Source organism: Ceratotherium simum, chromosome 11 (assembly GCF_057802395.1).
Source record: "Ceratotherium simum simum isolate JZ-2026a chromosome 11, ASM5780239v1, whole genome shotgun sequence".
Classification (NCBI taxonomy): Eukaryota; Metazoa; Chordata; class Mammalia; order Perissodactyla; family Rhinocerotidae; genus Ceratotherium; species Ceratotherium simum.
The window spans coordinates 70613073-70631302 of NC_141910.1; the positions used below are offsets into that span (position 1 = coordinate 70613073).

The window sequence follows — 18230 nt, forward strand, 5'->3', positions numbered from 1 at the left end:
GCAGAGCACCCAAGGCAGAGATATTTTCTGATGCTGCACTGCTGGGTCTGCATCAGGAGAAGGGGACAGGGAATGCCTGAGTGGGTTGACTTACCCAATGACCCAGATCACTTTGCACAGAGAGCTGAGAATGTTCCTAAGAGAGAAAACTCAGAACACAAAAGCTGTTTTCCCACTGGTGTGAGTGCCCTGTCCCGACCCACCCTTTCTCCCTTCCATCTCCAATCCTCAAAACATTTTCAATCTTCAGGCCAGTGGTCAACCAGATATGTACAAAAGATGGAGCCAGACAGGATTTAAAAAAGTAACCTGTATTCCAGCCAAAATATCTTTAAAAAGAAATCCCTTCTAAAGGGGAGACAAACTACATAAGACACAATACACTTAAAATATGTATTGAAATTACAAATCAAACTTTTCCATATGATTCCAAAGTACAAAACACAACATTAAAAGGCATCCAAACAGCTCTTTTATACATCACAGTGTTAGTGGCACAAAATGTACTGACATTTCAAAAACACAAACCAAGCTTGTTTTGTTTTTTTACCACCACTCGTCAAATATATCACGTATACATGTGCATGACTCATTCATGCATGTTTTTATACAAAGTTAAAATACACCCATGGTAAAATGAGCAAAGAATGAAGGAATAGTCCGGCATGTGGCAGGGACCTACTCCTAACTGAAGGCTCCTGGAACTGTGGAAGACAGGATTATACAAATCAGTGGAAGGAAGGCGGCCATGGGGCTTGATACAAAAACAGCATGCTCTCCTACTTCTGATGCATTAGCAATTATATTTTAACGCAGGACCTTTTGTTCCATTTGGCGTTTTTGGCAATACCAGTCATAATCTCTTCATTTTGTTTATTTTCATCAGGGGTTGGGTTTATTATAAGGAATAGACAAGCTTTGGTATTTTTTTAAAGAGACCTCCACGAAGCTTTATACATGCAAAATGTTTTCCCTTGATGAAATCACTATGATTTATATACACAGGAGTATTTATTAATAAATGAGAATCTGAGAAATATACAAAAAAGCTCACCCTGGTTCTTTCCAATCTCCTAATTTTTAAAGACTACTAAGGGAAAACGTCCTCTTCTAATTTTTTAAATAACTTTCAACTTTTATAATGTAGGTGAAAAAGGATAAACTCATCTTGGAGTATTTTTTGCATATCTGATAATCCCTTTCCCCATGGGCCCTGTATTCTAATCAGAAATTGGCCTGGTTCCTAAACTGGTTTTATGGAATAATATGCTGTAAAGAGAACTTGTCCCCCTTTAAAAAGATGCCAGAGGTGGCAGGTGTTGGTTCCTTGGTCTGCAGCTACTCCTGGGGCTCAGGAAGAACTGGCCCGGACAGCAATTCGTGCAGTCAGGTTTGTTTATGCTCAGATCCTAGTCAGTCTCTGCTGCGTGGACATCTACGACTCCTCTGAAGGTGCTGGCCTCAGGTGACGACTGCAAAGCTCAGTTGGCTGGGCTACAGGCACATGACAGAGCCAGACTGAGATCAGGCACGTCCAGGAAAACCTCACAATGGGTCAGTTACCAAAGGGACTCAGATAACCTACAGATCAGTCGTGCCCTCCATTGTCACCCCAACCGGACAGCAGTAGAGTCAGCCAGAGTCCATCTGGAAGGGTCTTCTTCTCTCCTCCCCAGGATTTAAAGGCCTCTAAATGAATGAACAGACATGTGCTTCCAGAAGGTCAGCATGAAAATCATGTGTAAAAGTGAAACTCATTTTCAATTAAAACAAACTGTGCTGAGTAACTGGAAGGAGTCCACCTCCTAAGTGTAGAACTCCTCAGGTTTCACTTTCAGGGAGTGAGAGCAAGGTCAAAATCCAAAACACGGCCATCTTCCCGTGTTCTACTGACACTTTACATCAAGCATGCTTAATATCACATCCCCATGAACAATGGGTATAGCATTCCTTACTGAAAAAAGGAGTCGGGCGGGGGAGTTGCAAGTTTATGGAAGGATCTCAATGTGATCCTGCTGGTGTCTTTCTAGGGAATGGACAGTTTTAGTTTTGTTATTACTAAACCGGACTGAGCAAACTGAGGCATGCTTGATGCAAAAACTCAGAGCAAGTAGGTGCTGCTTCGGCCCCAGCCAGCCCCAGAATCTCTGTGGTCCCTACTGGGTCAAACCACGTGCTTGTGATACGTGTCAGAGGTGAAGGCACAAGGACAGTTGGGGCTATGCATGTGCGTGATTTGGCCATGGATTCCTCCAGGATAGACAGACAGCCTGACTCACTAGGAATGAAGGGATCTGAACTTTAGCTCAGGGAATGTAACCTTCCTGAAGGCTCTGGCTCCCACCCCAAAGGAAAGGGCTACCACTGTATGGACTTCTGCAGTGTGCAGTGGGCAGCAGCTGTTCAGGCAGGATGGACTAGGATGGGGTGGAAGCCTGCCCAGTGGACCACCCATACCCATTTTAAAGGGAACTGGCTAGATAAGTGCATTCACAAATCCCAGTATGAGGCCTCAAGCCCGGGCCACCAACGTCATCTTCAGGCCTCATGGAGTTGTCTCTGTCTCCAGAAAAGCCATTCGACCACCAGACCCTATGGCAACATCCCCAGCTACAGAGACTCACTGCCCAGGCTTCATCCAGAAAAATAGTCTCAGGCATGTTCTTATTTAGTTACTGAATTTTTAAACTGCAATTATAAGGAGAAATTTTTGAACATAATTTTGACACAGACTGGTTTCCTAAATGGCTTCAGTTTCACAAAGAAAATAAACACTAGAGGTGAAGAGTGAGGTGATGCTGTTTCTCCTAACCTATCAATGTTAAGAAATAAAGACAACTTTTCTAGAGGGGAAGGGAAACCCGGACCTGAGACAGATACACAATGTAGAAGGCAAAGAGACAAAACACCACCACATTTTACAAAGGTGCTTGCAACAAGCAAATACGTGTGATAAAAGTCAGACTTTGTTTTCATTTTACTCCTTTCTGGAATGCTTTGTAAGTTTTAAAAAGTTCCGCTATAATAAATCTACATCAGTCTTTCGACTATTTTTAGAAGTCCCAAGTTCGAGGCAATCAGTTTGCTCTTTACAAGCACATTCGGCTTTAGAAGCCATATCAAAGTCAACTGTCAAGAATACACTTTCCCCACCTTTGAGAGTTAACTGATGAGTAACGTGTGTCTCACTGATCTCTGCATTCTGCTACCATGGTAACAGGCACACACAGCCTGTGACAGACCGAGTGGTAAAATCCTCCATCAAATTAACCAAGTGAAAGGGAAGGTTTTTTCAGCAGGGGCAATTGGTCAGCAACAGGAGTTGGAACTGTGTACAATAATGATTTCTCCAAAATAACTCAGTCATTTAAAGAACTGTGAAAATCCAGGAAGCTCTCCCCCAAACCCCAGGAGCCCTCCAGCCCTGCCAGGAGACCCTGCTTCTGAGGATCAATAGCACTATTCCCTTCTTACTGTCTGCTTGGGGAGACTGAGGCAAGCGGCCAAACCATAGTGATTCCCAATAGAACTATTTCCAGGTAAAACATCTGGTTTCTGAATACGCTAAAAAATATGTGCTGATACCTAGGTGAGAAGAGAGAACCCCATGAGCTGAGCTGAATCACCAAAGAGAGAAAAAACAAAAGGCAAATCTAATGATGGAGATGCTCCTTTAAACACGTCAGTATTCTCAAAGAAATGCAAAGACAGAGGAACCATGTTTATAACAGGACGCAGCTTACAGCATTCAAAAAGGCATTACAAGTTTCAAGAAAAACACATAGAGCGCATAAGGCTTTCTAAATCTCCTGAAAAGTGGCCGAGCCAGAAAAGTCATTTAACGATAACTTCTTAAAATGCACATTTCAAGAAAGGCATAGGATGGTTTAAATGCACCTTGTTGATTTTTCACTAATCAGTTGGAAAAAAAAAAAAAAAAACACCTTCTAAAAAGGATTTTACTAAATGCCATTAGTAATAAAAACAATTGTCATAAACAGAGTGCTTTTCTCAAGTCCAAATAACCGGATTTTGTCTGAAGTGAGTTGCAATCCTTAAAAGACTTCTCTCAGTAACATGGCGCCATCTTGAAGCCAAGGAGGAGATGGACAACATTTTGTACAAGAAGGTCTCTTAAGCAACCACCAGACGTTCCTAGTCTATCACCACGGGGAGAAAACTGCCCAGTGTGCTTCATATAGCACCTCCCTTGTCAAGTCTGCAGAGACTGATTCTGTGGGGACGTGCCCTCCCATGCCAGCCTTGCCTTCCCCATGCCTAGGGGACTGCACTTGGGGCCTCGGCAAATGTTCTGACATCAGTCCCTGAAATCACGGCATCAGCGTGACACTGTGAAGCTCAATGGGGCACATAAGGCAAAAAAGATGTTTAGTGAGAGGGGGACAGCAGGGTAGGGTGGGGGAGAGCCACGCTTCCCGGAGGCAGGGGTCTTGTTCCAGCATCACGCCTTCCTCTAGGTGGGTAACGGGTCATCGTCACCTTTACTGCACTTGCACTTGCAGCAAAGTACAAATGGAGTGGCCAGGAGCAGGAAAGGTGAGGCCACCAAGAGCAGGAGCCCAAATCCAGCAAAAATGCCCACGACCTGCAAGAAGGAAACACAGGAGCAGAGGGTAAGGCGGCTGGTCTGTAGGTTCCATAGCTAAAGTATAATCCACACAACCACCCACCCACCCATCATCCACCTGTTCATCCATCCATCCACCCATTATCCATGCAACATCCACCCATCCATTCATCCATCCATCTATCATCTCTCCAACCACTCATCCATCCATCCCCCCATCCATCATCCACCCACCTATCATCTACTCATCTATCCATCCATTCATCTATCCAACCATCACCTATTTGTCTATCCACTCATCCATCCATCCATCTATCCACTCATTCATCATCCATCCATCCACCTAGCCATCCACCCAGCCATCCATCCACCCATTCATCCACCCATCATCCAACCATCCATCTATAGATCCACACATATTTGTTTCCCTGCACTTTCTTCTCCTCACTCCCCCTCCCCTCTCTTTTTTAACTTTTCTGTCCCTTCCCCTCCCTCCTTCCATGTAAGCACCCAAATATCCATCCATTTATATATCCAATTAACCAACAAGCTTCCCCTGAGCCAAACCCTGCACTAGGTGTTGCAAATACAGAGGCACATCATATCTTAGCCCTAAAGGAGCAGCCAGTCTGGTAGAAAGAGAAGTCAATTTAATCAACTGATAACAATACATTTTACAAAAACTGCCATTAGGTTCCAGATGTAAAGGAAGCCCAAGGGGCAGATACCTCCATTTGCTAGGGGGAAGGAGGGTTTCCAATGGGAGATGGCTGAGACTGTAAAGACGAGGACGAGGTTAGTAAACAAGCAAGACTTGGATAAGGCATTCCAGATAGGAGGACAGGAGAGGCACAGGCACGGTGCATCAGGGAGGGACCAGACCTGTGCCATTCCTGGAGTTTAAAACCCAACACTGACTATACACGCATTTTCATTTTGTTTTAAAACCTATGTTTACCCCCAGGTAAGAGTAAATGCTGAAAAAAGTAAGCCTCAAATCTAGACACGTTGTCATCCAAATCAGATAGTGTGGCTGGTCAGAGGAGCAGGGAGTCTGCTCTCTGAGTCTTCTCCATCAGCCGCATCCCCACCAAGCAACAGAGAGCCCAGAATCAAAACCTGAAGATGGAATTAGACCGCCACCTAGCGTTCAGAGCAATAAATATATGAACAAGCCTGGCACGTGGTTCTAATTTTGACTCTGTGTTCACTTTGCTCTGGGCCTCAGTTTCCTCAATGATAAAATAAACCAATGAGGTAAAAGATCCCAAGGGCTATTATCAGCTCCTAAATGAGATACTTAGCTAAAGCATCCCAGATGTGTGAAAGAAAGTATACTTTGACTTAGATTTCTGCCTGAAAACCATCACACACACACACACACACACACCCCTCACACACATGCACACACATCCAGTTGCATTTATAAATTAGACTGTGCTAATGCTAAGAATCCATGTTTGCTGCCCAGCTGGCTAAGTCCATTTGTCTGAGCAAAATATCAATGGTGCAATTCCACAGTGTGAATTCAGATTATGCTTTGTTAAAATCACATGCACACTGATATTTCAGAACACAAGAATACACACAGGAAGCTGTTATCTATCTGGAGGGCACTCTTGAGTAATCTCAGCTACTTGAAACACACTGAGTGCTGAATGAGTCAGGGACTCTTTGCAGTCAAAAACACACCAAAATCCTTGACCAAAAACTCATATTCTTGGCCAATAAGACACCACTGAGTTTTCACCCAGTCTACCCTGTCTCTTACCTTGCACACCAATTAATACGCTGGTTACCAACCTCCTGCCAGTCAGTGATAGGAGGACGCAGATACTGCCAGAAGGAAGGCAGCCAACAGGAAAGAGTGAGACGGGAAGCAAATATCACAGAACAAAAATAATCACTTAGTGGGCACGTGATAACTATGTGTCAGGCACAGATTACATACTGTGGGAGAGAGAGGGACAGGTACATAGTTTTAGGCTCCCAAGGGGATCGTGGTAAACATAGCATCATCCACACCAGCAAACCCTGATTTAAAGGAACGTTCAATCACACAGCCTGACTTTCTCAAACGGTACGCTACTTCTGGGCAGAACATACTGTGTGACAATTGTAAACCCCCTGCACAGCCTAGTGCCTCTCCCATAGTGAATGTCCAGTATATGTTCACGGGATGAACCAGCTGAATAGAAACTGGGCGTTCTGAATTCTTTCCCCCAGAGAGTTCTTCAACAACACTCATCCCAGGGCTTGGAAACACCAAGCCAAAATCAAAGATACAGTAAGGGGAATGGAACACCTCTAATTTCACTGAAACTTGGCATTTGAACATGGCATCAGTCTTTGTGGAGCACATGCTTGAATGCGGCAGAGGCTGGGACAGTGGCTGGGGGTAAGGGCCCACAGTCTCTGTCGGGGTGCGCTGGGGTCGGCTCGCAAGTCTCTCCCCAGTTCTCCATTCAGTGACATCACGTTGGCAGCTTGAGATAGCCATCGTGGGAGTGTTTACAGCACAGAAAGCAGCCAGTGCTACAGATTAGGCCCTCCCCCTCCTCCTCTAGCTATCATCACACCGCGGCTTGTGTGTGGGTTTAGAGGCAGGGGACTAAAGGAGACGGCAGCGCTGGCAGCGTGCCTCGTTTATAGGGATATTTACTGATTGACTGCTCCCACCTCTCTCTTCCTCACCCTTCTACAGAGTTCTTGTTTCCTCTGCTTAACGAATATCTGTTGTTCTGAACTGTATAGTACAAGGAGAATTAGGATCTGTTTTTGTCCTCTAAAAGAATGGGTTCCCCTGTTGGGAGGGGAAGGCAGACACGCAAATAATTACAAAGTTCTGCACAAATACAGATTCAAGACACTGAAGACAGATCCTGGGGAGTTAAGGACAGCCTCTTCAGGGAGGGAACGGGTCCAGCAGGAAGGAGTTAACCAGGTGCAGATGGGCTGAGGCACAATGAAGAGTGACTGGGGAGCTATCAGAAGTTGTCTTTGAGGATGTGAAGCTGAGTTGATGTCTGGAGGAGGAGGACCCAGGCAGAGAAAGCAAGGACTGGGGTACCTGTGCAGTGAGCCGGAAATGGGGTTCCGGGAACGGAAAGGAGGTGACATGGCCAGAGGGGAGTGAGTGCGGGAGGAAGTGGGGAATCCTGAGGTCACCCGGGTGTTTTGTTTAAGCAACACGGAAGTTGGTGATGCACTTCCAGAGATGAGGGAGACTCAGAGGAGGAAGATATTTTAAGAAAAAAAATCTAAAATTCTGCTCATGCATGTTCTAACTGAAATGCCCATTAGCATCCCAATGGAGACGCCAGCAGTCCGGGAGAGAAGTAAGCTGGGAGATCAATGGGGAAGCCGGGGTGGAAACCGAAGTGATGTGGACATAACCGTGCAGTCACAGGAGGGCCGTGGGAGCAAGGAATACACACACAGGGCTGACAGACGGCTCCCTCACTGCCATGGTCACAAGAGCTGGCCCCACCTCCCTATAAATGCAGAATAAAGAAATCTAACTAAGCCTGGATTATAACCCCTGTCCAATTTTCTCATTTCACCAATGCAAAATCTATGGCCAAAAGTGATTCCAAAGGTCCACTATTTAAGTCAGAGAGGACTGGGCATCCTAATTTAAGTACAAGAGACAACTAGTGCATATGTCACTGAGCTCAGTGACAAACACCCTCAACAGGTCACTGCACGAGGCTTCCAGGACATGAGCATTTCTGGAAGGAACTCCCGCTGTGCCCTGCAGCTCAGCCTTCGGGGGTGTTTGTGGGCACACCTCCTCAGATGTGTGAATACATAAATCAGTAATTAGCAGGCTGTATTAAATGCCACCCTTTGGCTAAAAGAGAGCCCTCTCCTCACTGTGAGGTGGGCATAAGGGTGAAGAAGGGTCTCCTCACTGCTCAGAAGAGAAGGGGAACCAGTGGGGACCAGACTCTCCTTGTCAGGGGCTGGTGTCCTGAGGAAGGAGATTTACTCTAGCGGAAAAGAAATGTGCCTTTTCTCTCTTACACACGACAGCTGATTTCTGGAAGAGCACTGAAGAAAGGCAGGCAAACACCGCACAGCAGTCATGTTTGAAGTGAGTCTGTGAGAGGGCAGATGAGCCGACACACACCAGCAAGTCTGCAGTTAATAACTAATAGGACACTGCACACCCTGCGTCAGGGCCTTCCCCACCGCTCCGTGGTTTCTCGTGCCTGTGCGGAGAAGCATGTCTCTGCAGGAGATCTCTTATACAGAATAAAAATAACATCCCTTGGGACAAAACAGAATTGTCCAGAAACTTTACATGACAAGACATACAATTTTCCCATTCATAGCATGGTATCTTGTTAGAAAAGTCCATATGCAAAGGTGCCAGGTAAAACATATTTGACGTACATTTTTACTCCCACAAAAATATGGCAAGCAGCCTTACAATAGTCGCAAGGGGATGCACTAAAATTTTCAAAAATCTCTTAAAACAATTTTACCTAACTTCTCATCTAAAGGCAGGAAAAGCCAGGGAGCAGGAACCTGCAAAATCAACAAATTATACTGGGTGATCGATGACAACCCCGAAAAAGTGCGAGTCACAGGACACTGAATTTAGGGGTATTTCTTGAGGACCGTTGAGGCCTGAGTTGGGCAAGGCCCCCAGTGCAGACAGGAGCTTCTGAAGCCGACACCAGGCAGAAGCTCCAAGCGATGGCACCATCCATGCCAGAGGGTGGTGCCTCTGACCCATCTGTGGGATGATGAAACAACCTAGAGGTGAAGACGAGGACTTCAGTAAATCGAGTAGAACAGAAAACATGTAAGAACCGAGCAGGGAAGGTGCACATACGGGGTGTGCCTGGGTATCTGTGCGGGTGACAGGCTCTACACGTGTGTCTACCCATGGGCTGCAGTCAATAAAACTCAAAAGCCACCGCTCAGTACGTGCTCAGCCTGGGCTGGTTAGAGAAGGCTGACGGGAAGAGGAGAGGCAGGGCAGGACCTTAAAAATGGATGGAAGGAATATGGGCAGAGAGGGAGAAGGAGAAAAATGGAGCAGGGAGAGGGGCAGGAGTGGAGAAAGGACAGCAGACCCTCTGCATAGGTTCTTCAGGGAGGCCACCAGCCTGGTGGTTTCTGCTTTGTAGAGATGGAGATGAAGCTAAGCGAGCAAGTAGGGCCAGATTCTGGAGGACCAGGAATGTCAGGGTGAGGAGTCCTCAGGTTATGTCCTGTCTGTGCATTCAACTCTGCTGCCCTAAAACGTTCTGTGGCTCCCTAGTGCCATAAAGTTTTATATCTACAGCATGACACTCCAGATTCTCTCCAGGTTCAATCACGTTTCCACCCTCAGCTTCCCATCAGCTGCACCGAACCCCTAGATGTCCCCATCCTGCCCCTGCATCACTGTCCCCTCTTCCTTGAAAGTCTCTTCTGCAACCTCCAACTTAAGAAACTTTATGGTCAGATTTAGTTGCCACAGGTTTCACACAGTTTTCTCAAATCTTCCAGCCTGAATTATGAATAAAAAATACTTCTGTGCTTCTAACATCTCTCTCTGCCTTGCAATCCTCTGAGCTCCCCAGAGCCTGGCACTAAAATATGCCTCATCAGTATGTGCTGGGTTTCACCAAAGTGCTGCATCGGGCGAGCATGTGGGTCAGTTCAGCAGCTGCGTAGAGGATGGAAAGGTGACCGGGAGACATGAGGAGCAGCTAAAACAGGCAGGAACCACCACCACCCACCCGCCACGCCCCCGCCGGAAGTGATCTCTATAGAGGGACCCATTTCTAAAAGTCAGACAAAGATGAGTCCATATGAAGCCAGGGGTTTCTACGTAGGGTGGGCATCCACTCAAACCACTGCATGTTGTCACCTGTCACGCTAACATCGCTGCCCTGTTTCACAAACACAACTGCTCCAGGTCCAGAGTCTACTTTTCTTAATGGGAACTTTTTTATTTCCTCTACAGAGGGAACAAGTAACATCACCTCTCTAACTACATCCGACTGTTCTTTCTTTCTCTGAATGGTCACAAACTCCGTGTCATCCACCTCCACCATGCTCCCACCAGGCGCAAAGCCAGAACAAAGCAGCTCTCACGGGATCCCGGGAGAACGCGGTTCAGCCGGGCAGGCCCCTTTTCTTCCTGCCCCATCCCTGAGAAAACTTCCCATGTGTAGGGAGTAGCTGAAGGCACAGGGATGTTGGTGCCTCCAGGGAGCATCAGCTTTGAGGAGGGAGGCTGCAAACCAGCAACCGGAAAAGCCAAACTGACGGTTCACTCTTTCATCCAAGTATGATTTCTGCAGCATCTTTTTGTCTCAGGCACGGGCTCAGGGCCATGAGGTTACAAAGATGAGCTAAGCAAGTCCCTGCTCTCCAGGACATTTTGTCTATTATAGGCAATAAGACACATGTTCAGGAGGAAAAAAAAGGAGGAAATCGCAATAAGATGTGATAAGAGCTAGAAGAGATGCTCAAAGCTCAAAGATATGGGAGGAAGGGCTCTGGTGACAATCAGGAAAGGCTTCACGGAGGAAGTGACACCTGAATTTGGTTGTGGAGTGGGGAAGAATTTAGATGTACAGAGCTGGGCATGGATAGGACAGTAGAGAAAAGACTGACCACTGAAGACCAGGAGGACAGCAGGGTCAAAGCAAAGAGGCTGGGAAGAGGGAGACAGCACAGCTGAGAGCTTTAGTCCCGAAGCCAGTGATGAAGAGGAAAAAGGAGGGATGTGGTTGCAGAAATCCACATTCAGGCCATGGAATCAGGTTCCTGCCCGCCATCCCAGAGTATCTGGACATCAGCACCTACCACAATTTCTGGATGCTTTGTAAATACTCAACAGAAATTTTATGAATAAATTGATGGAAGATAATAAAACCCGCATTTCTGCTTAAGAGGCTTTACAATACAAATAAAGTAAAACACCACTCACAGGGTCATTAACAAGCCAGCTAATAAGTAAACCCCCAGCAAGAGCCTGTTTGAAGGGGAAAAGGAATGAAGGGCACCAATTTGATGGAAAACCAGGAGACTCACATGGGAAATGAGGACTTTCTAAGCATCCATATCGATGCTTCACCTCTAAAAACAAATTACAAGAACAGAAGTGCTCCTGGTAACGGGTATTCAATAGCTTGTGTTGGGGGTGGTTCTCACTGTCAAAATCGAAGGCTTAAGAACAAGGCCTTCTATTGATTGTAAACAAATGCCTACTCTGGGTGCGGCTCTGCCCCTGCACACAATATCCCTCAACACGTCCAAGTAACTGGTCTTCACTTCCACTGCCTTACATGTCACACACTGCTAGTTTTTGTGACTGCCTTCACCTTCCCTTTGGCACTGTTCACTCACATTTTATGTGTTACCCAAATCTACCATGAATCAGTGCACATGCTCTGCTGCTCCATCTACAAGCCCGCGTGTCTCTGGGAGCTCCTCACGCCACACAGAAGCAGATGCCTTTATGGAGACCCATACACTCTGAGTGTTCCTGTTCAGTTCCACTAGGACCAAGAGGTCCCTGACATCAGGGGCGTTTCCTTCATCCATGAGGCTGCAGGGCCTAGCTCACAGCCAGCACTTAGCAGGTGCCCCTCCCAGGCTGCTGACTGATGATGCCGAGAGGAACCAGCAGAGAGGGGCTTCCAGGCTCCTTCCTCCACAACAGTGGAGGGTACGGACCTTGGTCTTCAGGTTTCTGTATTTCTCAAGTGCCCTGTTCTCTTAGTGACTGCCACCAGGAACTCAGTGCTGCCCAGGACCCCTGGGAACATGTGACTCACTCCCAGTGAATAAACAGGCACAATGTATAAGGTGTGACCACCCAGGATACCTCAGAGAGGGAGACACACTTTCCACCTGGCTCTCGGTGGCTCCCAGGAAGCTTGCACTTGGCATCGGCCACCATGTTGTTAGGAATCTCAGGCCACATGGAGAGACACGTGAAGGAGTTCCAGCTCCAGCTCCAGCTGAGGCCCAGCCAACAGTGGGATCAACTCCCCACTATGTGGTGAGTGAACATTCAGAGAACTTCTGCCCCAGCTAACGCCAACTGGGGCAGAGAGGAGCTGTCTCTACTGAGCCTCGTTCACACCGAAGATTCGTGAGCAAAGTAAACATTAGGATAAGCCAGTACATTCGGGGAGGTTTGTTACACAGCAATAGAGGACAGCGTCTCCTGGCAAGTCACTTTCCCTCAGCTGGCACTCACTCCCTACACGTAAAAGGCCTGAGTAGGACCACGTGATCTCCAAGTCCTCACTTTGTTCCGACTTTCAAAGTTCCTGTACAGGTGCACACACCAGCTGCCACTCGCCCAGTGGCTGCGCAAATGCAGGACGCTCGAATCAGTCCACATCCACCCCCACTACATGCAGCCCAGGGGAAAACCAGCACGAGGAGCAACACAGCCTCACTAGTTTCCTACACTGTGTGGGGCACAGATGTTGTTATGGGTAGAATTATGTCCCCCCAAAAAACGCCATGCTGGAGTCCTAACTCCTAGTACTTCAGAATGTGGCCCTATTTGGAATTAGGGTCTTTACAGAGGTCATCAAGTTAAAATTAGATCATTAGATGGGGCCCTAATCCTATACGACTGGCGTCCTCATCAAAAGGGAAATTTGGACACAGACACAGGCATGCACAGAGGAAAGATGGCCAAGTGAAGATGGACGATTGGAGTGATGCATCTGTAAGCCAAAGAGCCCAAGGATTGCTGGCCACGACCAGAAGCCAGAGGAGTCCAGGGGGATTCCCCTAGGGGTTTCAGAGGGAGTGTGGCCCTGTCGACACCTTGATTTCAGACTTCTGGCCTCCAGAACAGTGAGAGAATACATTTCTGCTGTTCTGAGCCACCTGGTTCGGGGTACCTTGTTACAGCAGGCTGACACACTCATACAGAGGTGGAGGGGCAGGCACTGAAGCTGGCGGCGCGGGAGCAAGGAGGAAGAAATGTAAATGGAGCTAGAATCAGCTGTCCAGATGGAGGTCAGCAAACTGGCCCTTGGGCCAGATCTGGTGCACAATCGGCTCTCTTCTGTTTAGCTTGGCTTTACTGAGCTACAATTCACATACATTACAACTCACCCCTTTAGAATGTACGAGTCAACGGCTGTTAGTGTATTCAGGGTTGTGCAACCATCACCACAGTCGATTCTACCACCTGTTTTTGTAATCAGAGTTTTTCTGGAACACAGCCACGGTTCTTTGTTGACATATTGTCAGAGGCTGCTTTTTCCCAACCAGGCAGAGTTGATAATTGCAACAGAGATCTTCGGGCGTGCAAAGCCAAGACCATCTACTGTGGGGCCCTTTCCAGAAAGCATTTGTCAGCCCTGCCGTGGATCTCCTCAGCTTTGCCAAGGGGCCGGCAGGGAGGATTACGGAGGAAGCAATTACAGGTGGATCTTCTCCTATTGCTACAAAACCGCCTAGACTTGGCTCCTTCATCTCCCAGATGGAGATGACAGGGTGGCCTCAGGGCTGAGGTGACAAGTGCTGTGAATGTGATAACTGACTGACTGAGCCCTTCAAGCCTCTTGCTCACACTGGGGAGCTGGCACAGACCGACTCTCTTCCAGCTAATCTCCCGGGGGCTTCTCCCATCACCCAGAGGAGAATCGGAAGGTCTCACCGTGGCCTGCAAAGCCCATGCGGTCCAGACTCAGATCATCTCTGACCATGTCTGCTTCACTCCTGCTCCATAGACCTTCATGCCACAGTTCTACCTATCAACCCATCCTTGTCCCCTGCCTGAACTGTCACCTGTCTGGACTGTCCCCCTATGCCTGGACTGTCCCCTCTGCCTAGCACTGTCCTTCTGCCCTGTTCTACACACTCTCTCAGCCAGCTCCTTCACATCACTCAGCGCTCAGCCATGGGCACCACCTCCAAAGGGCCTTCCTGACCACACAATCTAAAAGACCACCCCCCAATCACATCTGCTCCATAGGTGAATTCACATTATGTATACGCTGCTGGTGTATTATCTCTGTGGCTACACGGAATGTGGGTTCCATGAGAGAAGGACGTGTCTATCTTATTCACTGGAGTATTTCCAGCTCCTAGAATAGTGGCTGGTGGACAGCAGGAAATAAATACATATTGTAAGTATGAACACACATTAACATGCGGGCCCTCAGTAAACCCCACAGGCTACACAGACAGGCATAGGGACTTTTCTCACTTGTTCCCTGCTACCCTTTCCTGTGACTAACCTGCTCACCTCTGGGCCTCTATAGAAGGCTCTTGAGTAAGAGCTATGCGAGGATTAACTAAACATAGTGGATCATTGTCAAGGCCACGGCAAGGTGCAAGGAACCTAAAGTCTGATGTTACAGAACCACCATGTGGTAACTGTGATATATATTTACTCCAACTGTGGGCCAGGGCTACCACAAGCATAATCTTAGACCAGGACATATTTGGGCAGGAACTACATTTACTAGCTCTATTTTTCTATACAGCAGATCTCCAATCAATTGTCAAGTCTTCTGGAAACCACACACAGATGCTCTCTCTCTCTTTCCGTAAGATCAAAGCTACAGGTGAGTCACCTCCTACCTGTGTCCGATGCCAGATCACAGAAGCCCTGGAATGGCCCAGCTTGTTCCGGCAGGGCCCTTTATCATAATGGATCAGGAGGAAATCATCCTGGGAAGAAAAGAAAGAGGAGTTGATGGGAGTTTCCTCTCAGTTTAGCGGATGAGTCCTGCCTGCGTCCAGTGTCTTTCTTTACGCTCAAAGTAAGTGGGGATGTGAGAGAGAGTGGGTAACAACAGAGGAAGAGCATCTACCCGCAACACGTGGCTGCTGCCACTCCAGGGCCACTGCTGGTCCCCAGGGCCTCCATCCTCCGTGGGCACTAGAGGGAGCCCTGCCCCAGATTCCAGTCTCAGCCTGCAGAAGGGCTCCCCTGGGCTCAGGGGCCTTCTGATTCTGCAGGAAAGCAATTCTCGCTGACCCAGGGCTTCTGAACAAGCAGGTCAGAGGATCCAAAAGCTGCTCCCGGGCCTGGCTGTGCTTGATCCCGCCAGGGTCCTTCTGCCTTCGCATGCTCCCACCGCCCTGGCAGGATTACTCTGGGATTAGATGATTTCCTTACATCTGGTCCATCCTCTTCCACTAGTGCCAGGCTTCTCACTTGGAAAGCGCTTCCTTTCAGCTCAGATCATTAAAATGTCCTCATTATTCACCAACTAGCTCGGGACCCATCTCCCACCTACAATTTCTCCAACTGTCTAGAAGTGAGCAGAAGCTCCCTCCACTCTCATGGAAACAGCCCCGTCCTACCTCCCTCCAGGTGTTCTCACGTCCCACCTTGACCTCCAATCACCAGGCTGTCAGGTTCTTGGAGTTGGGACCCTCACTGATGTCAGACTCTGTAACTATGTTCCCAGCTCAGTGCTTGGCACCCAAAACCTGAACAAGCATCGAAGCGCGGGCGGGAAAGGGTTTTCTGTACACTCCCTCTGCTCCTCCACAAACGGAGATGCCGTCTTCTCTCCTACTGTCCATAAAACGAAACAGCTCAGTCAACAGTACGAAGGAGGCCTCGATGGCTGTTTAATTCACTTAGCTGAGGGTATAAACAGAAAGCCTCTTTTTGAGAAAAGAATCAATATGCACAGGGCCCAACGCGTCTGAGAGGACACGAAGTCACTCTTCCGAGAGACAGGGAGAGCTGGACATAGCGGCTGTCGTCTGGCCCCTAAAATCAACTCTGCTAGCCCAGCCCTCCCCTCCTCCCGAGAAGGCGCCCGGCCTTTATACAGGTCAAACTCGTGGTGCCTGAATGCACCGTGAGCATCAGGAAACCCTAGGTTTTCTGGTCCAACAGCAAGAAGCCTTCGCAGGAGGTCAGAAGTCCTAGTCTGCCACCACCGCCTCACCCCTCTCCCCAGATCCCTCCTCTGTAAACAGACACGTAGATGTAGATGAAGGCAAAGCCTCTTCCGGCTGGAGCTTTGTCTTCCATGAAGCTACCATTGCTGACGACTTCTACCCACTGTGGACTCTGTCTTCCTTGCACTCTTAGTTGAATTTTCCTTTACTGATATTAATCTGCACAAATCCCTGAGATCAGTTAATTTTTCACTTGTCTCTCTCTTTTCCCAGACTGCCCATCACAAAGTCTTGCACCGTAGGCTCTTGAATAGTCTCTGAATTTATTCTCTGAAACACAAACCAAATCGTGTTGCACCGCCCAGTTGAAAAGTCCTTGATGTTCTCTTCCAGCAGAGGAGGACAGACCTGGCTGCACACGGGGTCACCTGGATAGCTCACTGGAGATGCAGATCTGGGCCTCACCACACAGATCCTGACTCGTAGGTCTAGGCTGTGGCTCAGGTCACAGACTCCTCAAGTGGCCCCGATCCAACCCATTGTTGGACCAGCGCTTGGGAAGTACGAGCCAGTGCAAGAGGTCAAACTCCTCAGCTCAGCACAGAGACCCTCGTCCCGGCCCGACTTCTCTCGCTAGCATTTCTGGCCATGCCCAGGCCACCGACAATGCACGCCCTTCTTCATTACGTCGGGTTCTCTGGGAGCTGCCTGCCTCGGCACATTGTATTCTCTGTGCCTAGTGAACTCCCTCTGCCTCAGCTGTCACTGCACCCGACCTGCCCAGACCCGGTGCCCTCCTCCTCCAAGGGGCTGCCAGGGACTTCACGCCCATTGCCTGTGGCACTCTTCACAAGGATGTATTGCTAACAGGCGCTAGGGGCTTCTCCACCAGATCAACCGGTCCTCAAGTCACGGACTTTGCTGGCCTCATCCTAGCACCCCGGCCTCCACCCGGAGTTGAGCTGTGACACCCAGGGCATGCTTCCTGAACAGAAGGAAAGCTTGTTCAAATAGTACCTTCTTCCCTCTGACAAAGGCACTCTAAGACGCTTTTACAATAGATGATTTCATTGTGACTTTATTGATGAAGCCCTTGGGCATAACAACCTCAGGACCTGCCAGGAACCTAGGTGCATTTTTCTGCTAGGGAACACTTCCCTTCTATTGTTCAGAAAAGTTTCACGGAGCTCCTAGGTGGAAACAGAAACAATGGAGCATGCTACAGAAAGCCGAAATCAGCTAGATGTTCAAAGACAAAAATAAATTCCTTAGAGCAATTCAACCACCTTAAGGTTGTTAAGGTTTGAGCTTTCCTGTCAAACTCTGGCTTGCAGCAGCCTGGTCTAACCCAAAGTTGTTGGTTTTTAGAGTCGGAAAGATCAGAGTGGATGCCGGTTCGTTCCTCATCCCTTCGGTGCTTCTGTCAACCTTCCTGGACTTCTTGAAAAAATGAAATAATAATTCCAACTATCAGAGAAAGATTGCATATATTAAATAAAACTGTTGGACAAATGGCACAGTGCTGGCGCATAATAATTACTTCAATAAATACTGACTATCCCCTCCAAAAAAAATTAATAAAAGGAAGTATGTGTGTCCGTTCTGACTGGGAGTAGAGGTTGCTGGGATGGCCTGGACAGGGAGAGGCAGGACAGGCGGGGCCACACCAGTGAGGACTCAGGGCACTGGGGCTTGGCCAGGTGCAGAGGAGCAGGAATAAGGAATACGATCAGAAGAAAGTAATTTGTGACTCCTTGAAGCGTCCATGTGCAGGAGATCATGCCTCGGGAGG

At 48.1% G+C, this 18230-nt stretch overlaps 1 protein-coding gene across 2 annotated transcripts in view; it reads right to left on the minus strand.

The window, feature by feature from the left end:
• Positions 1 to 379: 379 nt before the first annotated feature.
• The window catches only part of RNF144A (ring finger protein 144A), a 121687-nt gene continuing 103836 nt past the window's right edge, over positions 380 to 18230 (minus strand). For both annotated transcript variants that reach the window (XM_087437193.1, XM_004436446.3), the window contains exons 7-8: positions 15158 to 15247; positions 380 to 4606 (exon numbers count right to left, since the gene is read on the minus strand). In XM_087437193.1, coding sequence (XP_087293319.1) covers positions 4475 to 4606; positions 15158 to 15247 — 222 coding nt within the window. In that variant the 3' untranslated portion in view covers positions 380 to 4474. The remainder of the gene's footprint in view (positions 4607 to 15157; positions 15248 to 18230) is intronic.